Here is a 22,789-nt window from a genome sequence, read left to right as displayed (position 1 = left end):
GAGGCCTCAATGCAGTCACTAAGACTGATGCCCACCCAATACCAAGAGCAGATGAACTTATAGATAAATTGGCTTCTGCCAACTTCTTAAGTACATTTGATTTGACAGCTGGGTATTGGCAAATCAGGTTAGCTGAGGAGGCCAAACCCAAGACAGCATTTTCTACCCCTGGTGGACATTATCAATTTGTGGTAATGCCCTTTGGGTTGAAAAATGCACCTGCCACCTTCCAAAGGTTGGTGAATCAAGTCCTCACTGGGCTGGATGACTTTTGTGCAGCTTATCTTGATGATATTGCTGTCTTTAGCTCCACCTGGGAGGATTACCTGGTCCACCTGAGGAAAGTGTTGGAGGCCCTGCAAAAGGCAGGCCTCACTATCAAGGCCACAAAGTGCCAGATAGGGCAGACACAGGTTGTATACCTGGGCCACCTTGTAGGTGGAGGCCAGGTTCAGCCATTGGAGAGTAAAATACAGGCCATCAAGGACTGGGCTCCTCCAATCACCCAGACTCAGGTTCGAGCTTTCTTGGGCCTGACTGGTTATTACAGAAAGTTTGTCAGAAATTATGGGTCCATAGTGACCCCTCTTAATGACCTGACAAGTAAGAAGATGCCAAAGAAATTCAGTGGACAGCAAGCTGTCAGAAAGCATTCAATGACCTAAAGCAGGCCATGTGCACAGCACCTATCCTGAAGAGTCCAGATTACTCCAAGCCATTCATTGTCCAAACAGATGCTTCTGAGTTGGGTGTGGGAGCTGTTCTGTCTCAGCTGAATTTTGATGGTAATGATCAGCCTATTGCTTTCATTAGTAGGAGGCTGACCCCCAGAGAGAAAAATTGGTCAGCTATTGAGAGGGAGGCCTTTGCTGTGGTTTGGGCCCTGAAGAAGCTGAGGGCCTACTTGTTTGACACTCACTTCACCATTCAGACCGACCATAAGCCCCTCTTGTGGCTAAATCAGATGAAGGGTGAAAACCCCAAACTGCTTAGGTGGTCCATTTCCCTACAGGGGATGGATTTTACAGTGGAGCATAGACCTGGTACGGATCACAGCAATGCTGATGGGCTCTCCAGGTATTTCCACTTAGAGCAAGAAGACTCACCTGGTCAAGGTTAGTTTATTGTCCCAAAGTTTGGGGGGGGGGGGTCATGTAGGAGAGTAGGGTCTGCAATCCTATGATCACCCAGATTTTTTGCTTTTTGCTGCACTGGTTTACGACTTTCCCTGGCTGTGGGCCTGCTAATCAGACCCACAGCCTAGCTGTTCTCTCTATCCAAATTGTACTCAGGTACTAAATTGGCATTGGGCCCTCTCTAAGTCCCTGTACCCAGGGCTGAGGTGTACCCAGAAGTCTCCCAGGGGCTGAAGCACGTATTGTGCCACCCCTGGGCTGACTAACTAAACTGACACAACTGGCTGCACGACAGCTGGGGCAAGGTGGTGTAATCACCCTTTGCTTTAGATATAGTATACCTATATCTAACCCTAAAATGGACACACAGATCTCCTATCAGTCACTCCTATGGCAGGCCTTAACAATCCTGAAGGCAGAGTGCTTGGAATCGTGTGAGATGGTGCTCTGGCATGAGCTGAGCCTGTCTGCGGCTTTCGGGATCCATGCCTTAGCCGTTTCCATGATATCGCATACCATATACTCTTAAGTGCATTATAATCCTCGCGGTTATATGCCAACTCTGGTATCGCTTTATCTAAACATGTCGAGTAAGGTGTCATACGAATTGGAATACTAACCCCTCGCCAATTCTGGCGACGGGGTTAGCATTCCCCCCTTCTAGAGGGACACGACATGCCTGTAACCTATAACCCCGGTTAAAGTCAAACAGAGCCTCAGCTCCACAAAATGGATGCTGCCACCGAGACACAAGTCTGCCCTCCTGCTGCTGGGAGTCCTCCCAGAGCAGGAGATAAGGACAAAGGGTTTCCTGCCAGGGGCGGTGCCAGCACCGTCCCAGACAGGGTTTTGTGTATTCCAGGTAGGCAGGGCTTCAGAGGAAGGTGACTGCAAGTGGCACCCCGGTGCTCACTGCATAGGCCGGCTGAAACCAGTTCCAGGGGCACTCCAGCCCCTGGCCTGGGGAAAGCCCGCCAAAGGAGAGGGGTGTAACCACCCCCCTCCTGGTCCCACCCATAGGGCAGGACTTAGTCGCGTGCCAGCCCCCTTTTCCCAGATAAAGGTAGGAGCAGGCCCCCTTCCAAATTAGATCATCTTTGGAATCAAGACACGACTTTCTGCGAAAGGACTTCAAGATTTCCTTCTTCAAGATTCTTCCTTGTGACTAAGGAGTAGTCACCCTGCATCCGCAGGCACCATCAAGAACACTGCGGTCTGCTGCAAGTCCTTCCTCCGGAATCCGACTGCCCAGCTCGACAAGACCCGGCTTCCCTGGCACCTCCGACCTCTACTCACCTCTACAGCCAAGCTGAGAACCGTGAGTGCGACGAGACCTCAAGGGACCGGCTATTGCCAAGACTGCACGACTTCTTCACAGCAAGCCCGCCGGGTAATCTACTGGCGAGTGCTTTGGGGACCGAGAAGCCCCGACCCTGAGCAGCTCCAGCACCGAAGATCAGCCCCCCAGCATCTCCACGATCGGCGTGGGGCCCTTCTGCTTTTTGCTGCTCACCGCGTTGTTTGGCTACTAGCCCGCTGGCTTGTGGCCTCCTTAACGACGCCCGACGACATCACTACTGCTGGTCTGGTTGCTCCAGACTGGCCCTTGCTTCCCTTCTTCAGTGAAGCACCCTGGACCCTCCTGGTCCACTCCAGACGCCATTTTGAGTCCACCGCGTGGGCTTGAATTAGCCAATGCTTTGTTGCCCAATCCTGGGTTCTTCGACGCCGACAGCTTCATCCATCATGGGACAGCTCGCCCCTCCATCCTGGTCGCCGACAACGCCTCCTGGTCCGTGAGAGCTGCAGAGCACAGCGTCGCCCACTCACCTAGTCGAGGTGACTACCATCCGGTGCCCTCCTGGTGCCCCCTGACTACTGGCTAGTAGTCGCGAACTTGGTCCCCTCTGCTTTCAGGTATCATCCATCTTCCAGATCCAGGCTTGGATCACCTCGAACTCTCTTCCCTGGCCGCCTGCCAGCATCTTCCTTCCAGGCTCCTGGTTCGTCAACGAGGATTCCCGACGTCTTTTGAGACCTATGCAGCTGCAGCCCCTGGGCTAGGTAACTTCGGCATTTCGGTGCCCCAGCATAGCCTCACTATCCAAGGTCAGGATCCACTTTCGTTTTCTCCCTACCAGGTCGGGTTCGCCCGTGAACACTAACTTTACCTTTACTAGCTATCATAGACTTTGTCCTGCATCCCGCGTGAGAGTGCACACTCTGCACCCGAGTCCCCTGGGCCTCCTAGAAGTAATCTAACGATTCCATAGTCAAGTCCTAGCGATTCCAAAGCCTATTAGTACTGTACTTACCTTCTAGTAATTTCGCATTCCACTTTTAGAGTATATGGTTTTTTGTGCCCCTCGGGCATTTGTATATACTGTGCTAACTTAAGTATTTTCGTAAGAGTTTTGTTGTGTGCCTAGCACCCAGTCCTCATAAAGAGTACAGGGCTGTTGTGATTCTAATAAATACACTGTTTATTTTCATAACACTTGTGTGGTGTCCTTTCACTGGGTGTTCAAGGGGTAATGTGATGGTAAAACAGCTGGCTTAACACGCCCTCTAGAGTCTTAGCCTTAGACTGCTCGTATCCATGCTACTAGGATAGCTGGTCTATAAGGTTGACTTACAACCAATCATCAATAAGGGTTGTTTGGACTGATATATAGTGATCACTAGAATAGTGAGCACTGCACATCAGGCCAACTTCTCACACGGGTCTATTCAATTGGATGCGAACACTGTTTGTTTGCACCTTAAAAAGCTCACCCAACTTAATTGTGTGGGTTTCCCCTCTGTCCACCTAGTCATTGCCACGTTCCTTCCCGTAATGATATTAGATGATAATAATATCAATTTCATTCTTCACTAACATGCGAAGATACTCTATCACATCAATTGTGTAAAAATGTTAATCCTTCAGGGAGTAGAGATGCTTTTCTAACTGTCACTGTTCTCTTTTCGTGCTTTCCTCTCCACGAGGTCTGGATATTGATATAATATCCTTGGCAGATTTTACACCTAGAGCGCAGCAATTATATTTTATCCACCTTGTACCTAGCACTACACTCACTGTGACCGTCTTCATGGTGAAAATGCACATCACTCCAATGTTGCATGCATTAAACTAGATGGAAGGATCACAGTGTTTTTAATTGTCATAGGGTACAATTGATGGTTCTCCAAGCGGGATATACACGCTATAAATATTGGTCTAACAGTTTTTTTCACTAACTCATAGTCTTGTCTAACGCCATAGGTCGGGCGCATGCCCAAGGGAACAGTGTCTCCCGGTGAACTTCTGCGCGCTAATTCAGGGGCAACCTCAAATTCGTATATAGAATAACATCTTGTCAGGATGCAAATAATGTTACAGGTGCATCATAGACCGGCATGGAAGCCCCTTTAACAAACGACGCTATATGTTTAAAATAGAAGTTAAATCATTGCCTGTGTTTTTCAGCCATTGGCGCATGCGCGAAGGAGTAGTGTTCTCTCCTCGCGCCTGTCCCGACAGTTGTGTTACGCCCCGTTCGCGCTATCGTCCACCGTTTAACGGTTATTTAAGGGTGGTAGGCGACCTTTGAGACACCTCCACTTCTGCTTGACTCGTGGACAGGGGCACCGACGGACAGGTGATTATCATATTGAACTCTCCTTATCTCAGCCAGCTTCTACCGATTAGAGTTTTCGCTGACTTAACAAAGATTAGCAGTAGCTCTCACTCTCGACATGACTGTGCTGCTAAAATGGGACTTTTAAGTTCTTTGTTCTATATATTTTTTGAGATTGCAGGGGCCCTTTACTGTGGGCCACCCTGTTGATCACCTTTGTGCTTAATAGCTCCTTCCACTTGTGTCAACTAGACTAAGTTTCACAATAAGCGTCTGGTTAATAAACCCTTAGGTCCATATTATGTCTTGTGACATGAGGCATGTCGCATTGTATGTGTCATATAGGATGGTATGTGGGGCCTTTGACTTGGTTCGACAGTTGGGCACCCATCACACGTTCGTTGGGTTATGTGTGTAGAGCTATTGGCTTGGGCATAGTAAAGGAGTGTGCTGACTATGTCCCTTTTCTACACCACAGAGCGGGGCCTCATACTCCCGAGCGGTTGCCGGGTGAGGTGAGGCCTTCACCCACACAAGGCTGGGTGAGTATCACTGGGAGGAAATGCCTCTAGGTGATTAGGCTATTATGCCTTTTTTTACATATATGCAGAATGTCAAGTATTCATGCAGGTGTGCTCGTTCTGTACTGTCTCTCGTATTCAGGTGGATATGTTTGTGTAATTTAGTGTTGTTTTACAATAATTTTTGTTTGTTGATAGGAAGAAGACAAGCTTCTCTCCCGCCAGTGGACGTCTAAGCATTTAAGTTCCTAGTAGATATGTATCTGTCTATTAGTAAACTTGTTATTTTTTCAATTTTCACATCACTTGTAGTTATGGTTGCAGTAGCTGCTTTACACCTTAGGTCCTGAAGAAAGCCGGGGCAATGCCCCATGGGCTGAAACATGTCGACCGTCTGCACAGCGCCACATGGTAGCCTTCTCTACCAGGCGTGTTTTTAACCTTTGACACACAGATCTCTTTATGTACGCTCTTCCAGAATCAGTGTAGTCATTTTTTATCTATCACCTTCACTTGAGCACTGCATATGATCTAGTCCACTCTATGGTAAACATCATGGCTAGATTTCTGATATCCATTTTCCACACCGGCACTATATGGTCGGACGTGGTATGGATTTATCAGCAATTCCCACGTGACGCTAACTCCACCACGAGGGTGGTCTGATGGGAACTATTCTAGCTTTGCGTTACCAATATTTTTCAACAGCATTGGCTCACTTACACATCCCACTGTTTCTCAGTCACAGGTACAGGTGCACACCATCTCCAGACCTGTTCTGCTCTTTTGTGTGTTTTCTACATTGATAATAGGGGAGTGGGCAGACAGGTCGTTAAATATTCCCCTTGACCCTCCACACACCGTTTGTATTTATTAGCTGTTCTATCTCAACTGAATATTGATGGTCATGACCAGCCCATTGCTTTTATAAGCAGAAGGCTAACCCCTAGAGAGAAACGTTGGTCAGCTATTGAGAGGGAGGCCTTTGCTGTGGTTTGGGCCCTGAAGAAGTTGAGGCCCTACTTGTTTGGAACTCACTTCAAGATTCAGACCGACCATAAGCCCCTCTTATGGCTAAATCAGATGAAGGGTGAAAACCCCAAACTTCTTAGGTGGTCCATTTCCCTACAGGGGATGGACTTTACCGTGGAACACAGACCAGGGACTGACCATGGCAATGCAGATGGTCTCTCCAGGTATTTCCACTTAGAACAGGAAGACTCACCTGGTCAAGGTTAGTTTAATGTCCCTAAGTTTGGGGGGATGTAGGAGAGTGGGGTCTACAATCCTATGGTCACCCCAGATTTTTGCTTTTTGCTTCACTGGTTTACGACTTTCCCTGGCTGTGGGCCTGCTAATCAGACCCACAGCCTAGCTGTTCTCTCTCTAAATTGACAACCATGTACTTTAGGTGCATTTACCAATTGGTACTGGGCCACCTTATCAGTCCCTGTACAGTGTACCTTAGGTGCCCAGGGCATAGGTGTACCCAGGGCCTACCAGGGGCTGAAGCATGTATTATGCCACCGCTGGCTGGCCATCTAAAACTGACACAACTGGCTGCACGACAGCTGGGGCAAGGTGGTGTAATCACCCTTTGCTATAGATATAGTATACCTATATCTAACCCTAAAATGGACACATATACCCCTATCAGTCACTCCTATGGCAGGCCTTATCAATCCTGAAGACAGAGTGCTTGGAATTATGTGAGATGGTGCTCTGGCATGAGCTGAGCCTGTCTGCAGCTTGCGGAACCAAGTCCTAATAGCTGTTCCATGATAACGCTATACCATATACTCTTAAGTGCATTATCAACCTCGCGGTTAAATGCTAACTCTGGTATAACATTATCAAAACATGTTGAGTAAGGTGTCATACGAATTGGAATACTACCCCCTCGCCAATTCTGGCGACGGGGGTAGCATTCCACCCTTCTAGAGGGAAAAGACATGTATGTAACTGAGAACCCCGGTTAAAGTTAACTCGAGCCTTGGCATCACAAAATGGATGCTGCCACCACAGACACAAGTCTGACCTCCTGCTGCTGGGAATCCTTCCAGCGAGGGAGGCTTGGACAAAGGGTTTCCAGCCTTGGGAGGTGCTAGCACCACCCCAGACAGGATTTTGTGTATTGGGTAGGACAGGCCTGAAAGGAATGAGACATGCCTGGGGCACACAAGGTGCCCTGTGCATACACCGGTTCAAACCAGTTGCTGGGGCATCCCTGCCCCAGCTCTGGCGCGAAACCGGAAAAAGGATAGGGGGTGTAACCACCCCCCTTCCTGGTCCCACCCATAGGAGGGACCTAGTCGTAGTACAGCCCCCTGTAGCAGGATAAAGGTAGGAGCTGGTCCCATTCCAGATTAGATTATCCTGAACAACTTTACAAGAAGAAACTCTGGACTTCGACGTTCTGCTCCACAGAAGACTGAAGAATCTCCCTTGTGGGCAAGGAGTGTCCACCCTGCAACTGCAGGCACCATCAAGCGTCCAGCGGCTTCCCTTTGTCGTCTTCCCTCGAGGATCCAGACTTCAGAGCCCGACGAGACCCGGATTCCCAGACCTCTCCGACCTCAACTCACATCTGCAGCACAGCTGAGATCCGTGGGTGCGACGAGACACGTGGGACCGGCAATCTTGAAAGAACCTGCACTTCGCTTCCAGCATGACTCCCGAGGTAAACGCGACCAAGTGCTTTTGGGACTGATAAGCCCCAGCCCCGAGCAGCTCCTGCACCAAAGATCAGCCCTCCAGCATCCACGAGATCTGCGTGGGGCCCTTCTGCTTGTTTGCTGCTTGACGCGTTGTCTGGTCACTTGCCGGCTGGCTAGTGGCCTCCTAGACGACGAACTTTGAAACCTTCACTGCTGGTCTGGTTGCTCCAGACTGGCCCTTGCTCCCTTCCAAAAGAGGAGCACCCCGGACCCTCCTGGTCCACTCCAGACGCCGTTTCCACTCACCGCGTGGGTTGCCTTTGCCAAGGCCTGTTGACGCCAATTCCGGATCCAACACCGCTGACAGCGAGAGCCTGCGTGGGACAGCTTGTGCCTCCATCCTGGTCGTCGAAGACACCTCCTGGTCCACGTGGCTGCAGAGTCAAGCGTCCACTCTTCACCTGATCGCGACAACGACATCTGGTTCCTTCCTGGTTCCACTCCAGTCACTGGCTAGTGACTGTGAACATTGTCCCCTCTGCTTTCAGGTCTCCTTCTTCAACAATCCACCCTTGGATTGCACCGGACATCTTCCTCTTGGTCGCCTGCAGCATCTTTTCTTTCAGGCTCCATTGACTTCAACGCGAGAACCTGACGCACTTTGACCCCTATGCACCCGCGGCCCGTGGGTGAGGTAACAAGGACACTTCGGTGCTCCAGGGTAGTTTAACTGTCCTAGTGTCTAGTTCCACAGTCGTTTTAGTCCTACCTAGTCAGGATTATCCGTACTCACCTTTAACTTGAACTGTACTGTCCATAGACGTTGTTATGCATCTCGCGTGTGAGTTCACACTCTGCACACGCATTCCGTGGGCCTCCTATTACTTACCTAGTGTTAGTGTAGCGTGGTCCCATCGATCCTACAGCCTCTGGACGGCTCCATTCCTTCTATTGACTTTCACATTCCACTTACTTAGTATATGGTTTGTCGTGCCCCTAGGGCACCATTGTAATTTTGTGTAACTTATCGTATTTTTCCTAAAAGATTGTCATGTGCTTAGCCCTCTGACCTCATAAAGAGTTCAGAGGTGTTGTTATTAATAAATATACTGTTTATTTTCATAACAACCTGTGTGGTGCCCTTTCATCTGGTATTCAAGGGGTTATATTGTGGTAAAACAGCTGGCTTCACATGCCAAAAGAGTTTAGCCTAAAGACTGCTTTGTCCATGCTACCATTAGGATAGCTGGTCTATAAGGTTGACTTACAACCAATCACCATAAGGGTTGTTTGGACTGATACAAGGTGATCACTAGAACTAGTGAGCATCATATATCAGGCCAACTTATCACAAAAGTCAAGTCACCTTTCATCTCCCCGGATGGCGAAGTATCATGTCAGATCAATGGATACTGCAGATTGTGGAACATAGATATTCCCTACCCTTCATGTTCCCCCGTCATGCAACTCACACAGCAGCACCTCCCAGAAATCACTTGCCCAAACTTCATGGAAAAGGTCAGACTCTCTTGGCCAAGGGTGCAGGAGAGTGGGTGCCGGCATCAGAGATGCGGAATGGCTGCTTCTTCCAATATGTTCTGGTGCTGAAGAATGATTTATGCCTTCTCCCTATCATAAACCTTTACCTTCTGAACAACTTCTTCCGAAGATCAACTTCTCAAATGCTCACCCTGGCCCGGCCCTCATCTGCCCTGAATCCAGAAGAATGAATAGTAACACTGGTCTTACAGGAAGTATACTTCCACATCCAGCTCCGAAACCTCCATCGATCCTGAATTCGCCACCAACAGACATGGATCCGGGTCCAACTCTGATGTCCAACTTCGAGCTGAATCTGTCTCAGCCCTGATCCAGGTTGCGCTTTGACCTCAATCCAGTTTACCCACTCCTCATACAGTCTCGCTCATATAATACTTTTCTGCTACCTCGTACTCAAAAGCTCTATCATCTTTTTGAATCGGATTCTGACCAGAGTTTGGATCTCCATCTAGAGATTATAGTGGTGATGATGAGCATGATTTGACGACACATTATGATAATAGTTTATAAATGAACTTACATAAGGCCATGAGGCCACTGGGCTTGATACCGTCCGTAATACTGGGTTCATTTTGCTCATTGGAAGTCCTAATGGAAGATTGCTCTTCCTTTGCTGTGGTAGTTAGATGAGCAGCTGAGGTCTTGGTCCTACACATTGTGGTTATTTCCTAAGGGGTTCAGATGTACGCCGTCCTTGTTTTCTGGCCTGTGATTGTCACAGCATGAGTGAATAAGTTATTAACCTGGGAGTTGCCAAGGCAAGATAACCCCAGCCAGATTTAACTGAGCATAGCTGTGTGTAAGACTAGGTCAGAATTCAACTGGGAGAGTCAGAGTGAAAATCAGGGATATTGAGTCATGCTGACTGCATAAGTCAGTAGAACTGAGTGGGTCAGAGTGGGACTGTGTTAGTCATTGGAACTAGGGTCTCAGTGATAATAAGTGAAACTGTGTAAGCCTGTTAGACTGAGTGGGTCAGAGTTAGACTGAGTGAGTTATAGGGGGATTGAGTGGGCCTGTGTATTTCAGTAAGACTGAGTGGATCAGATGGAAATGAGTGAGACTGCTCACGCCAGTGAGACTGAGTGGGTCAGGGTTGAAATGAGTAAGACTGCATAAGTTAATGAGACAGGGTGCGTCAGAGTGGGACTGAGTGGGGCTGCGTATGTCAATGTGACTTAGTGGGTCAGAGTCAGAATGAGTAAAGTTGTGTAAGTAAGTGAGACTTAGTTGGTCACAAAGGGGACTGAGTGGATCAGAGTGAGACTGCATAAATCAGTGCGAGAGTGAGGCAGAGTAAGTAAAAGTGAGTGCATATGAGAATGAGAGAAAATGAATGAGACTGTGAGTAAGCGAAGACTCTGTGCAAGCGAACCCTCCCCCAAACCCGCCAAGAAGAAGTCAGACTCATTTGCTTGAAATCGAGCCAAGGATTATTCCTCACCACTGTTAAAGAACAACAGCTGCCTCTGGTAGTACAACTGCCTTCTGTTGAAGTCAAAACAAATGTCCTCACTGTGGTTTTGCACACTGGTCCAGCCTCAACTGAGCACTTGATTCCATTCAGTGGAGCCCTTAATTCCATTCAGTGGAGCCCTTAATTCCATTCAGTGGAGCCCTTACTGACAATTATGGGCAGTTGTATGAGAAGAGGTGTGATGGGTCCCAATCCCTTACTGGCCATTAGATATTGAGAAAATCGTGTTGCAATACTTGTCCTTCATAGGAGGAAACCCCTAAACATAAGCGAGTTCAAGGTGGTTGTCAGGGCAAGTCAAAGTAGTCGTATTATTTTCAGAAAAAATTCCAATAAGCCGGATTCATAGTGATAGTTCTTTATATAAAGGTGTTGTCACTCATTAAAGAAATTCTGAGTTGGTGTGCAAAGAAGTCCGGCCTGGGGCTTCCTCAGGGCATGGCACATTTCTGGAAAACTTGTCGTCTTTGAAAGCAAGTTAGGTCCTTGGTCGATCTTAAGAATTACGGGCGTAATTCCTACCGGTCTGTCTTTTAGGCAGTTGTTCTAAGCCTTGCTGTTGCCCATCAGTGAACAAGCAGGTCACCAGACGCCACAGGCCGGCGCCAGGTGACCTGGATTTACTTATATAGCACCCTACTCCTGAGAGTTTTATGGGCCAGGCTTCCACCGGAAAAATTAATTCTGATGCATTTCACTTGAACTTTCCTGACAGGAAGCTGAAAAGGGTTGAGGTATTTGGGAATCAAATTTTCTCTCCAGTCAGCCTAGCCATTAGGTTGGTCAGTGCATGCTGCCTTTTAGGGTGTTATATTGCAAAAAACACAGTTGATAGACAGAATGTAGAACAACGTCATACATTCACCCCAGTACAAGGATCTGGGACTAAATCCATCGTTTTTTTGCACTCCACACCACCCTGGGTTAGACACTGGCTATTTGCAAATCAGCTCTGACCGTGTGCCTCATGGGAACAGTCCAGTCCGAACTACCAAGCCATGTCTTTCCCAGACCGGAATCAAGCATCCAAGGACCGGTTTCTGGCCATCAGCCTTCATCAGCCTGGATAGCTTGACTCCAGTGGTGTGGAGAGCCTGGGACTCACGTCTGAGCATACCCAGCCCACTCAGGGTGAAAATTGCAAAAAACACAGTTGATGGACAGAATGTAGAACAATGTCATACATTTACCCCAGTACAAGGATCTGGGCCTAGATCCATCGTTTTTTTGCACTCCACACCATCCTGGGTTAGACACTGGCTATATGCAAATCAGCTCTGACCCTGTGCCTCATGGGAACAGTCCAGTCCGAACTACCAAGCCATGTCTTTCCCAGACCGGAATCAAGCATCCAAGGACCGGTTTCTGGCTATCAGCCTTCATCAGCCTGGATAGCTTGACTCCAGTGGTGTGGAGAGCCTGGGACTCACGTCTGAGCATACCCAGCCCACTCGGGGTGAAAATTGCAAAAAACACAGTTGATGGACAGAATGTAGAACAATGTCATACATTCACCCCAGTACAAGGATCTGGGCCTAAATCCATCGTTTTTTTGCACTCCACACCACCCTGGGTTAGACACTGGCTATATGCAAATCAGCTCTGACCCTGTGCCTCATGGGAACAGTCCAGTCCGAACTAAGTAGTTCTAAGACCGAGGTCATTATTTTTGGTAGAGAAGGTGGACTCTGGGGAGATCAATGGTGGCCACCTGAATTGGGCCCTGTTCCCATCCCCGTTGCTGAAGTTAGAAATCTCGGGGTGTGGCTTGACGACAAACTCTCTTTCACTTCCCACACTAAACGTGTAGCTGGTACATGTTTTGGTGCCCTGCAATGTCTCCGACCCATCTTTAAGTTTTTCGATGCGGACACCAGACAGATCATAGTCCAAGCACTGGTTCTTACCAGATTGGACTATGCCAGCTCTCTGTTTTTGGGTGTGAATCAGGCAGAACTGGCCCGCCTTCAGAGGGTGCAAAACGCGGCGGCCAGGATGCTTGTCGGTCTCCCGAAGTTTGTCTCTGCTCGTCGTACCATTCGAGACCTACACTGGCTGCCTGTTGGGCAAAGAATTAAGTTTAAAGCTTTGTGCTTAACTTTTAAAATTCTTAAGTCTGCCTCCCCTCCTATCTTACTGCAGACAATCCAACACTATGTTCCTTCCAGAGCCCTTCGATCTTTAGGCTCTAATCTCGCCATTGTGCCCCGCTTTAAAAGAGCTAGAACGGGTGGTCGCTCTTTTTCAGTGCTGGCGGCAGCGCTCTGGAATTCTTTACCCACTGCTCTTCGTTCCATCCCAGATCTGCTCCCTTTCAGGAAGGCACTAAAAACCTTCTTATTTTCTTCAGTTTAACATTTCTTTTCTGGCTGTCTCTGCTGTGTTGTGTTCCACCATCTTGAAAAGCGCCGGGACGCCTCTTGGCTGCGGCATCTGTGCGCTATATAAAATTAAATAACATAACCTTGACGACTGCCATAGTCCGTCATAGACCACCTCCTGACAATGGAAAATTCCTGATATTGTTGGTTTTCTTGTTTAGCAGGCTGAAGTCACACCTGACTCCTTCTCAGATCCTTCCTTTTAAAGGAGCTGTCTTTGACGCAGTGCAATTCAGGGTCTTTTCTCAGCGCAATGAGTCCAGGACATTGGGCCAATAATCCTGATGTTTCAGCCTCATGTACCTTCCTTGTCCACTTCAGCAGGCAACATGCAGACTGCAGAGGGATATGAAGTTTCATTGGAAACCTGTAGGATGTCATCCAGGTTTCGGAGGAGACTGCACAAGGTCTGCTATGGTGGCTGCTCAACAGCATCCTTACCTGCAGCACACCCCTCTCCCTTCCCAACCCAGAGCTAATTTTTATGACAGATGTTTCTCTTCTGAGTAAGGGAGGCCATCTGGGAGAGGTGAAGATCAGAGGGTTCTGTTCTCCAGTGCAAACCGGACTCCATATCCATCGGTTGGAGTTGAGGGCTACTCACCTGGCATTCAGGGCTTTCTTGATGTCCATCAAGGGAAGGCTGGTGAAAGTTCTCACGGAATCTACCTCCATGCGGTACTGCAACAAGCAGGGTGGAGTTGGGGTCCTTTGCTTAGAGACGCTGTGCCTCTGGAGTTTGATGCAGCATCAAGGCTTCTCCTTGATCGTGAACCACCTGGCGGGATTTTTAAATGCCCGGTGGACAAGCTCAGCCAGTAGCACCTGGCAGGTATTTAATTTTGGAGCACCTCAAGGTGGCGCAGAGCACCTTTCGACGGTTGAATCTTTTCATCACTGTCAAAAATGCAGTGTCAAAATGTCTTCTCGTTGAAATTTTGAAGCAAGCTCTTGCTAGGAGACTCTTTCCAGCTAGAGTAAAGCAAAGGACTCTTGTATGCCTTTCTGTGTCTGCCTCCTCTGCCCAGAGTTGTGAAAAAGGTCAGGAAGGACTGGGCCCAAGTCATCCTATTGGCTCTGGATCGGGCTAGGAAAGTGTAGTACCTAGAACTTCCGGACGTGAGCATATGCCCTCCTTTATGTCTCTCTTGTGGAGAATGTTTTGTCGCAGCGCAGGGTTTTGAACCTGAATCTGCGCAATCTACTCCATCATGCTTGAAGATTGAGCAGCAGCAGTTGACTGCAGAAGAGGTGTGGCGCAGCGGCCAGGGTGCCTGACTCTGGACTACAGGGTTCACGGTTCGATCCCCTGAGCCAGCAGCAGGTTAGGCCAGCACCATGTGACTCCGGGCAATAGCTTGCTTAATCTTCCCGAGAGCCCCCAGCCCCGGGACACCACTTCAGAGGTAGCTGTGCGCTTTACAAATAGTGGTATTTCATTTCATTTGATATACCACCTCAGATTGCGGATATTATCTTCCTGTCCTAGCATCCTTCTACTAAGTCCATTTATGCTGGGTGCTGTGACAAATATTTGGCTTGGTGTGTAGTCTTGCTCACTGATCCCTTGCAAGCTAAATTGTTGGATGTTTTTGGATGTTTTTGCATTGGCACTGCAAGGTCTGACAGTGGACCCTATTAGAGGGTATTTGTGAGCCCTTTCGAAGTGTACCAGGCCAACCATCCTTGTTTATATCAAGTGTAATAATGCGGTTTGTTACATTTTTGACACTTCCCTTCCAAAGCATTGTTATTCTCACTGTGGAATCCTAATTTTGTCCTTAACTTCCTCCTGCACAGCCCCTTCGAGCAAATGCAGAGCTGCTCACTGTGTTTTTTTTCTCATTTCAGTCTCTTCTGCTTGGTGCTTGATTGATCTCTAGGCAGTCTTGGTGCAGCTGCCCTACACCATTTTTTTCCAGGCAAACTGGTGTTGAGGACTAGCGTAGCCTTTTTCTCATAAGGTGTGGCTCTTTTTCACTTTGGGCAATCCATCACCCTCCCAATGTTATTTGCTCCATCCACCCCTCTAAAGAGTAGAAGTGACTCATTTGGCTGGACCCCAAAAGAGCCTTTAACATCAAAAATACAAAAGACCATTGGGTGGACATCCGCTTTTTGGGGGATTTATAGGGGTGAAAAATGTAAACCAGTACCAAAAAGGACTTTGTCAGGATAGCTAGTGCTCTGTATGAAGATCTGCTATGCATTGGCCTACATGCAGCCTCTGAAAGGATAAAGGGCTCATCCCACTAGATCCAAAAGAGGTAGAGGGGTTCTCTCCTTACCCCAAAGGGAGAGGGCATCAACCCGACAATACATCAATAAAAGGTTTCCCTTTAACTCACAGACCACCCTTCATAAGAATCCTGATTTCAGTAAGTCATCCAAGAATCTAGCTAATATCACCAAGATAAAACCTCAAAGTATATATAAATAGCTGTTTATACATACTTTTCGAGGTTTTATCTTGGTGATATGAGCTAGATTCTTGAATAAATTATTAAAATTCAGTATACTTATGAAATTTGTTTTGCGAGGCAACCCAAAGGGAAGCCTTTTATTGACTCATTCCACTAGAGCCAAGACTGCTACCACTGTGCTTGTTCTTGAGATGTCAGCCCGTTACATGGGTGTCCATTCATATGTTGTCAAAGAACTACTGCCTTGACTGCCTGACCTGACAGGAAGGGCTTTAGGCCTGTGTACTCCTGCAGGAATTTTTGGATTGAGTCCACTCCACAGAACCTTCACCTTTGGGAGGTACTGCTTTGGTGTCTGTATTAGAGGTGAGGAATTGGCAAAATGAAGTATCTGTTACCTTTGGCAACACTCTTTCTTGTGGATGCTCTGTCTAACCCCGATTACTCACTGCCCTCCCAGTGATTTGTGTGTCCTCTTTTTTTCATGTAAAAAGGTCCTAAACTAGAGATCTTCTCATTGGTTCCTACAGTTGTTCATGCTCCCCATTTTACGACGCAGAACATGTTAAACAAGGAACTAACTTTAATGCAAAGAGGTGGTGCTTATATGCAAATTCACTGTTACTTCTGGGAAAGAATTTGCCATTGCGGAGCCGCACATTGCCTCCTAGCAGCATGCTGGAGCAGTGCTTTGAAAAGTTCTAGGTCCGTTCTGTCACTTGAGGAATATTCTAAAGGCGAGGATTCGGAGGTTAGATAGTATATCCACCAGGAGTGTCAATTCCGGTAAGTTACTTTGTCTTTTATGCCTCAATCTCTTTTAAATAATGTCAAGTATTGTATGGCTTGATAATTAAATAGTGCATTTCAGTTATTTAATTGACATGTTTTTATTTTCCTAGGTTTTGCAAGAGGCCTTCACACGCTGTGTATCTGTTTTGACTGCCTCAAGTAAACCGGATGATATGTGTGTTCAGGTAATAAATAATGTATACCAATAATAGAATAAAAATTCAACATACTTCCTATAAAAATCACTTCACTTTAACTTGGCCAAACACTGGTAGTTTGTATGTGAAAGCAACATTGTAGAAGCCTATATAAAAATGTAATTTACAGCAAAGGTAATTTAACTACTGCTTCTGTTTTTAATTCAGGTATGTGGACATATCTGCAAATGCTACAGCGTTGCTGCTCAGTTTGAGGAATGCAGGGAAAAGATCACTGAAATGCCAGTAATCATCAAAGACCTGTGCCGTGTGCTCTACTATGGCAAGGTAAGGCCTTTCAATGCAGTCTTTCTAAAAACAAAACCCAGTGATGTTCGCATAATGATACTTCTCTGTAAAGAGATGAAACTATTGCATTGGTCAAACAAAATTTGGACCCCAAATAGCAAGTTACACAACACAGATTGTTATAATGCTTACCCTTGGTTCCTTCCTTGCCCTGCGCTCTACGCCAATACCTCTCCTTGGAACCTTCCCTGAGTACTGGGCATTCTGTGCACAGCTGACTGGAAATGTGATGATGTGTGAAGGCAGTTGCCAAAGCTACCTAATTGTACAATGCCTCGTGGATTTTTGCTTCTTACCAAGGCGACGAGTGTCTTTGTCTTTGTGGGACAGCAGCACTATCACCCCCAACTAGGAGTACTAGTTCATTCAATTCATTCGGATAGGCTGGCCTCACTTTAAAGAAGGAAAAAGGCAAATGCCAAATTGGGGTTGGGTTTGTGGAATATCTTAGTCACACAATATCCCACAATGGCATTACACCCAAATTTAATTTACTGGAAGCCATTGAAAAAATGATTGCCCTTTCTAATGTGAAAAATCTGAGATCCTTTCTGGGGTCCTCGAAATACTACTCTAAATTTGTTAAAAATGATGCAAGCATTGTTAAACCACTACGCCACTTGCTAAAGAAAAAAATCACAATATGCATGGGACTGTAATTGTCAATCGACATTTATCAGTTAAGTGCTGTAGCCAAAGCTCCATCTCTAGGAAAAGTTTACCCTACTACAACCACTGTGTTGACTACAGACGGCAGTATCAAGGGATTAGGGCCTAGTCTTACACAGATGGTGGAGGGAAAAGAACAGATTATTGCATTTGCATCTCAAGCCTTAAAAATGTCAAAAAGACACTACTCCATGGTAGAAAATGAAGCCCTTGCATGTTATTTGGCATTGAGACATTTCAATTTTTTTCTGTATGTATACCATTCACAATTGTGACTGACCACAAGCCTCTAGTTTACTCTTTTATCACTAAGGGGTTAGAAAGGACCAGACCTAAGATATCCCATAGGATATTAGGCTTGGAAGGGTACAATTTTAGGATACACCATGTACCAGGACACAGATTGTGGCAGCAGACTTTCTTTCCCTTGCACATTTAGACTATCCTTTAGCTGACAGTAAAGAGAGAGAATGAGGTTAAACTAAAACCTACTGGCATAAATAAGACAAAATTGCCTGAAAGCATGCAAAACAGTGAGGAGTTAGGGATGCTTACCAGACGCATTCAAGAAGATTGGCCTGAATACCGTAATGGTGTCCCTGTCCACTTGACCAAATTTTGGGATGTCAGATTTGTGTTGAACATACAAGATGGTACTGAATACCAGGATGAGAAAATAATACCACTCGGGGAATAAGGGAGAAAATAATTGATCTCACACATGAGGGACATTTAGGGCGTAGCCTCACCAAAAACAAGAGACTGGTGTCCGAGAATGAATACTGTGGTAGAAGCAAGTCAAGTCAAAAGTAATGTTTATTTAGACCTTCGGTCCTTAAACTTAGAACTGTGGTACAAGCCAAAGTCTGATTGTGTTTCGAATGCATGAAAAGTGACAAGACTCATCAAATTTTAAAACCTCCATTGTCACCTGTAGAGGTCCCAAGCACACTGAGCACAAATTTGGCTCTTGACATTCTAGGCCCCTAAACCTTAAGACATTAAGAGATTATTTTATCCTGGTACCTATCACTCACTTTGGGTCACAATGAGATATGCGCAACAAATTAAGACTACAGTAATTAAATTCCTTGTAAAAGTTTTCCTTGAAGAAGGGACTCCAGATACGTTGGTTACTGACAATGGGGTACAATTTACCTCTGGCCTAATACAGGAGTTCTCAAATGAACTTCACATCCAACAACACAGGACTGCCTTCTATTGCCCAAGAGTAAATGGGTTGGTCCAATGAATGAACAGAATGATGGAGGGTTTGCAGAGAGCAGAGGTAACAGGGATGCCAGCCAATTTAACCCTCCAAGAAATATATGGACGTGCAGTACAGCACTAAATATTGTCACAGGGATTTCTCCTTTCATGTCCTACAATGATAAAAATCGCAGAAAAAAATCTACAGCTCCGTTGTTGAGCAAAAATGGAAACTGTTGTGGTCGAGAGAGAAAAGAAATTCAAATAAAATATGTGTACTCTTAAACAAATACCGGAACAAATATGATGTGACCAAACCTGTGAAAACCCTTTCTTTTAAGGTCGGAGATTGGATGCGGTTGGATTTGCCCAAACCCAAGAGAATGGCGAGGTCCAGAATCTCTAACCCCATGAGGGTAATTCATCTTAGAAAAAATGTGGTAAAGTTAGAATAGGATCAGGCTTGGGGTATTGACAAGATTGTTACTCATGGTTATGACATTAGACTTATAATCAAGGTTCCGGTTCTCCATGGAACTCAACCATGATTGTTCTCATGGAGTGAAAAGAGTATGTTATACCCCGAAGTGGCATGAAGATTACATTCTTAATTGAGTGTTATCCTTTTTGGGTGTAGTACTTTTCTCATAGAACATTTACTTAAGTGGCTGTTGTATTTAAGTGGGTTCCTTTCTGACATTTTGGTTGTGGAATCCAATATTTTCACTTTTCCACCTCCAGTAGTAACGTGTTTATGTGGATAATTTCTTTTACATACCTACATTGGTCGTTCATTCCCTATTGATGTAAAGTGTTATTAGTTTTCTACTTCCTCCCCTATTTACTAAAAGTCTATGAAAGTATAAGTTTCCTTACGTTCAAAACAGAGAGACGTGTTGGAATAATTTCCCTTTGTTGGAATACTTACCCTTGGTTCCTTCCTTGCCTTGTGCTCCTCCGCCTATACCTCAGCTTAGAACCTTTCCTGATTCCAACTGTCATACTGAACGTTCTATGCACAGCTGACTGGAATTGTGGTGGGGTGTGAAGACTGTTAATACATTTGCCTAGTTGTATTCTTGAAAGGCACTTCAGAGGTATTGTTTCATGTGTGACTGTCAGGGAGCTGCTACTACGATTTCTGCTCTCCTGCCTATATTGCTTTTACTGGAGGGGGGTTTGTTCACTAAAAACTGGGAATTTTTAACTGCACTTACCTGTTGCTCGGGGGTGGAAAATTATTTCACCTACCCATTAGGATCAAACTGTTCTCCCTGATTTGCGGTGTCCATCCGTGCGAGCGGACCAGCCATCTTGAAAGTTAGCGCTTCAGCTCTCGGGGACATTTTAGCATAAAAAGCGACGATGGTGCGAATGCGCAATGTTTGAAAGGCACTTCAGAGGTTTTGTTTCATGTGTGACTGTCAGGGAGCTGCTACTACGATTTCTGCTCTCCTGCCTATATTGCTTTTATGGGGGGTTTGTTCACTAAAAACTGGGAATTTTTAACTGCACTCTCGGGGACATATTAGCATAAAAAGCGGCGATGGTGCGAACGCGCAGCGGGCGCGCCGGCGGTGCGCCAAAGGCAAACCCGTCTGCGCTAAGGACGCGCTCAGCGCCAGCCATGCTGCCCTTTTAGGAGAAAAAATGGGATCTGATGGAGCCTTTTGTCCTCTAAAGTTATACTAGTGTGGAGCTACATAATATTGGTGAGCTGGGCAAAGATAGGGGGAATTTATTTTCGCAGAGACTGCATTCCCGATTTCAGCCTTCTTAAAAGATGGTATTTTGACTTGTGGGCTGCTAAATGTAAGATCCTTGCCCAAACACTGCGTGGAAATTCAGCTGCTAATGGAACTCCAGGAATGTATTGTTTATGACAGAAACCTGGACACACTTAGAATGTGAGGTAGATCCAGGCTGGGCTTGTCTGCCTGGGTATAAACTCTGAACCATTCTGGTGACAAACATCACCAGACCCTTACCACACAGCTAAATGGCAGAGTTTCCTTCTGCCTGAAATAAACCATTCAATCCTCGTGTTTGCTCCTATTTTGTTTTAATTAACATTCAATTTATATATACAATTCTATCAATTCAATAGACTCATTTTACATGAAAAATAAATCAACAAGTAAATTCCATTTTCAATGACCTAAGCTAGACATATGAATTCCTGTCTAAAAAAAGACTCAAAAATGACACAAAAAACAATATCGTCCAATCCCAATGCATTTCGGGAGAGATCCCTTCGTCAGGGGCACTGTAAAGACAATAACACATGCGAAAACATATTTAAGTCGACGTCCAGCACATGAACTTGATAAAACATATGAGCAAAAAAATATATCAATCAATGCTATGTGACTAATCCCGTTCTCCCTGTGTGCTTGATTCAGAAAATGTGATGGGTTAGTAAGAAGTTGGTGAAAATAAAATAATGTATAGAAAAGACATAAAACCAGACATAAGCTTACAGTGACGTATGACGGTCGGTGTAACTGACCGATGGTCGTTCGAGAAGGCCTGCTTCACTAGATTCACGTCCGCTGAGTTAGGTAATCTGCAATAATATCATATGATTCAGACACCAACAATATTCGGGAACAGCTGAAGGAAAAAACATTACTGTCCTCAATCTATGCAGCAAGATGCGTCGAGATATAGACATAATGGCTCTCCACCTTGCCATGTGAGTCTATTTAATTGGTTCAGGTAAATCCGCATCCCTCATGGAACATAAGTTGCTATCTCAAAAACTACCCAGTTCTTCCTACAACAACGTGAAAAAAATGCCTATGTGCTAAGCACTTAAGCTCCTGAGTGGTGCTCCGTAACAGTGTGAACAAAGACATCACGAAATGAGTTAGAGGCTATCATGACACGCAAATGTCATCTCAATGAAGTCAATTCCAACGGACAAGCTGCCTCTGAAAATGCAAAGATATAGTACCTTATGCCAGAATTCTTCATGTGAGAACTGTTGACCATGTAGATGACCAACTTGCAGAGCGTTCCTTCAAGGGGTACTAGTCTTTCCTGCCAGCGGCTACAACAAACATCCAAGAGCGCTATCAGCACCCACAGTGCTGGGTATCATACAATAACGCCTTTACTTTACTTTTCATAAACGTACCTAGTTAGAAGGATCCACAAACTCCGAAAACTTTTATCTTTTTCGCGAGTCGCCAACAAACCTATCCTTCACGGGAAGCTGATTGATCTTGCCTTCCTACAAAAGACAAAAACACGCTCAAATTCACTGACGCAACCTACATTCCATAACTCTGCTGAACCGCTCTTCACCGTTCCACTTACGTTGTTTCGGGTCAATCCCCGCCTTATCCAAGTTCTTCACATTAGCAAAACGCCAATGGTTTCAAACGATCTACACCGGGCGTATAAAATAACGGAAATAAACAGCTTCAACGGACTCAGCCTCTTGACTTCCTGCACCAAACATTGCTATGTTGGTAAACTTCAACGACGGACTCAGATTTCTGTAAACCGCAGCGGCCATCTTAAAAGGATTGCCGTAAAACATAGTGTACAGAATGAGACAACAACCCCTGCATATCGTGTCCAAGTAATATGTGTAAAAAATCAAGTTGAATAACGGAAAAAACGCATAAGACTCAATGTGCAAATTAGTGACTTTAAAATGGCAAAGAAAGATGAGACGATTCACAAAGTGTGAAATACTGTGTAAAGTGTTAGTGACTTCAGAACTGTCATTATACATGCCTCAATAATAATTAGAACCAGAATATACAACGATATTCATAAATTTTGGATTACTTGAAAATGAACAAGTTAACAATATGATCCAATATAT

The 22,789-nt window shown here is 45.8% G+C and overlaps 1 protein-coding gene across 2 annotated transcripts in view; it reads left to right on the top strand.

Moving 5' to 3' along the window:
- The window catches only part of DNAJC13 (DnaJ heat shock protein family (Hsp40) member C13), a 1,517,524-nt gene that overhangs the window by 1,003,804 nt on the left and 490,931 nt on the right, over positions 1-22,789 (top strand). For both annotated transcript variants that reach the window (XM_078663869.1, XM_078663868.1), the window contains 2 exons: positions 16,678-16,752; positions 16,933-17,052. In XM_078663869.1, coding sequence (XP_078519995.1) covers positions 16,678-16,752; positions 16,933-17,052 — 195 coding nt within the window. The remainder of the gene's footprint in view (positions 1-16,677; positions 16,753-16,932; positions 17,053-22,789) is intronic.

The sequence above is a fragment of the Lissotriton helveticus genome, chromosome 10 (genome assembly GCF_964261635.1).
Source record: "Lissotriton helveticus chromosome 10, aLisHel1.1, whole genome shotgun sequence".
Taxonomy (NCBI): Eukaryota; Metazoa; Chordata; class Amphibia; order Caudata; family Salamandridae; genus Lissotriton; species Lissotriton helveticus.
Note: the sequence above shows the minus strand (reverse complement) of the source record. Positions and strands in the feature narration are given on the sequence as shown.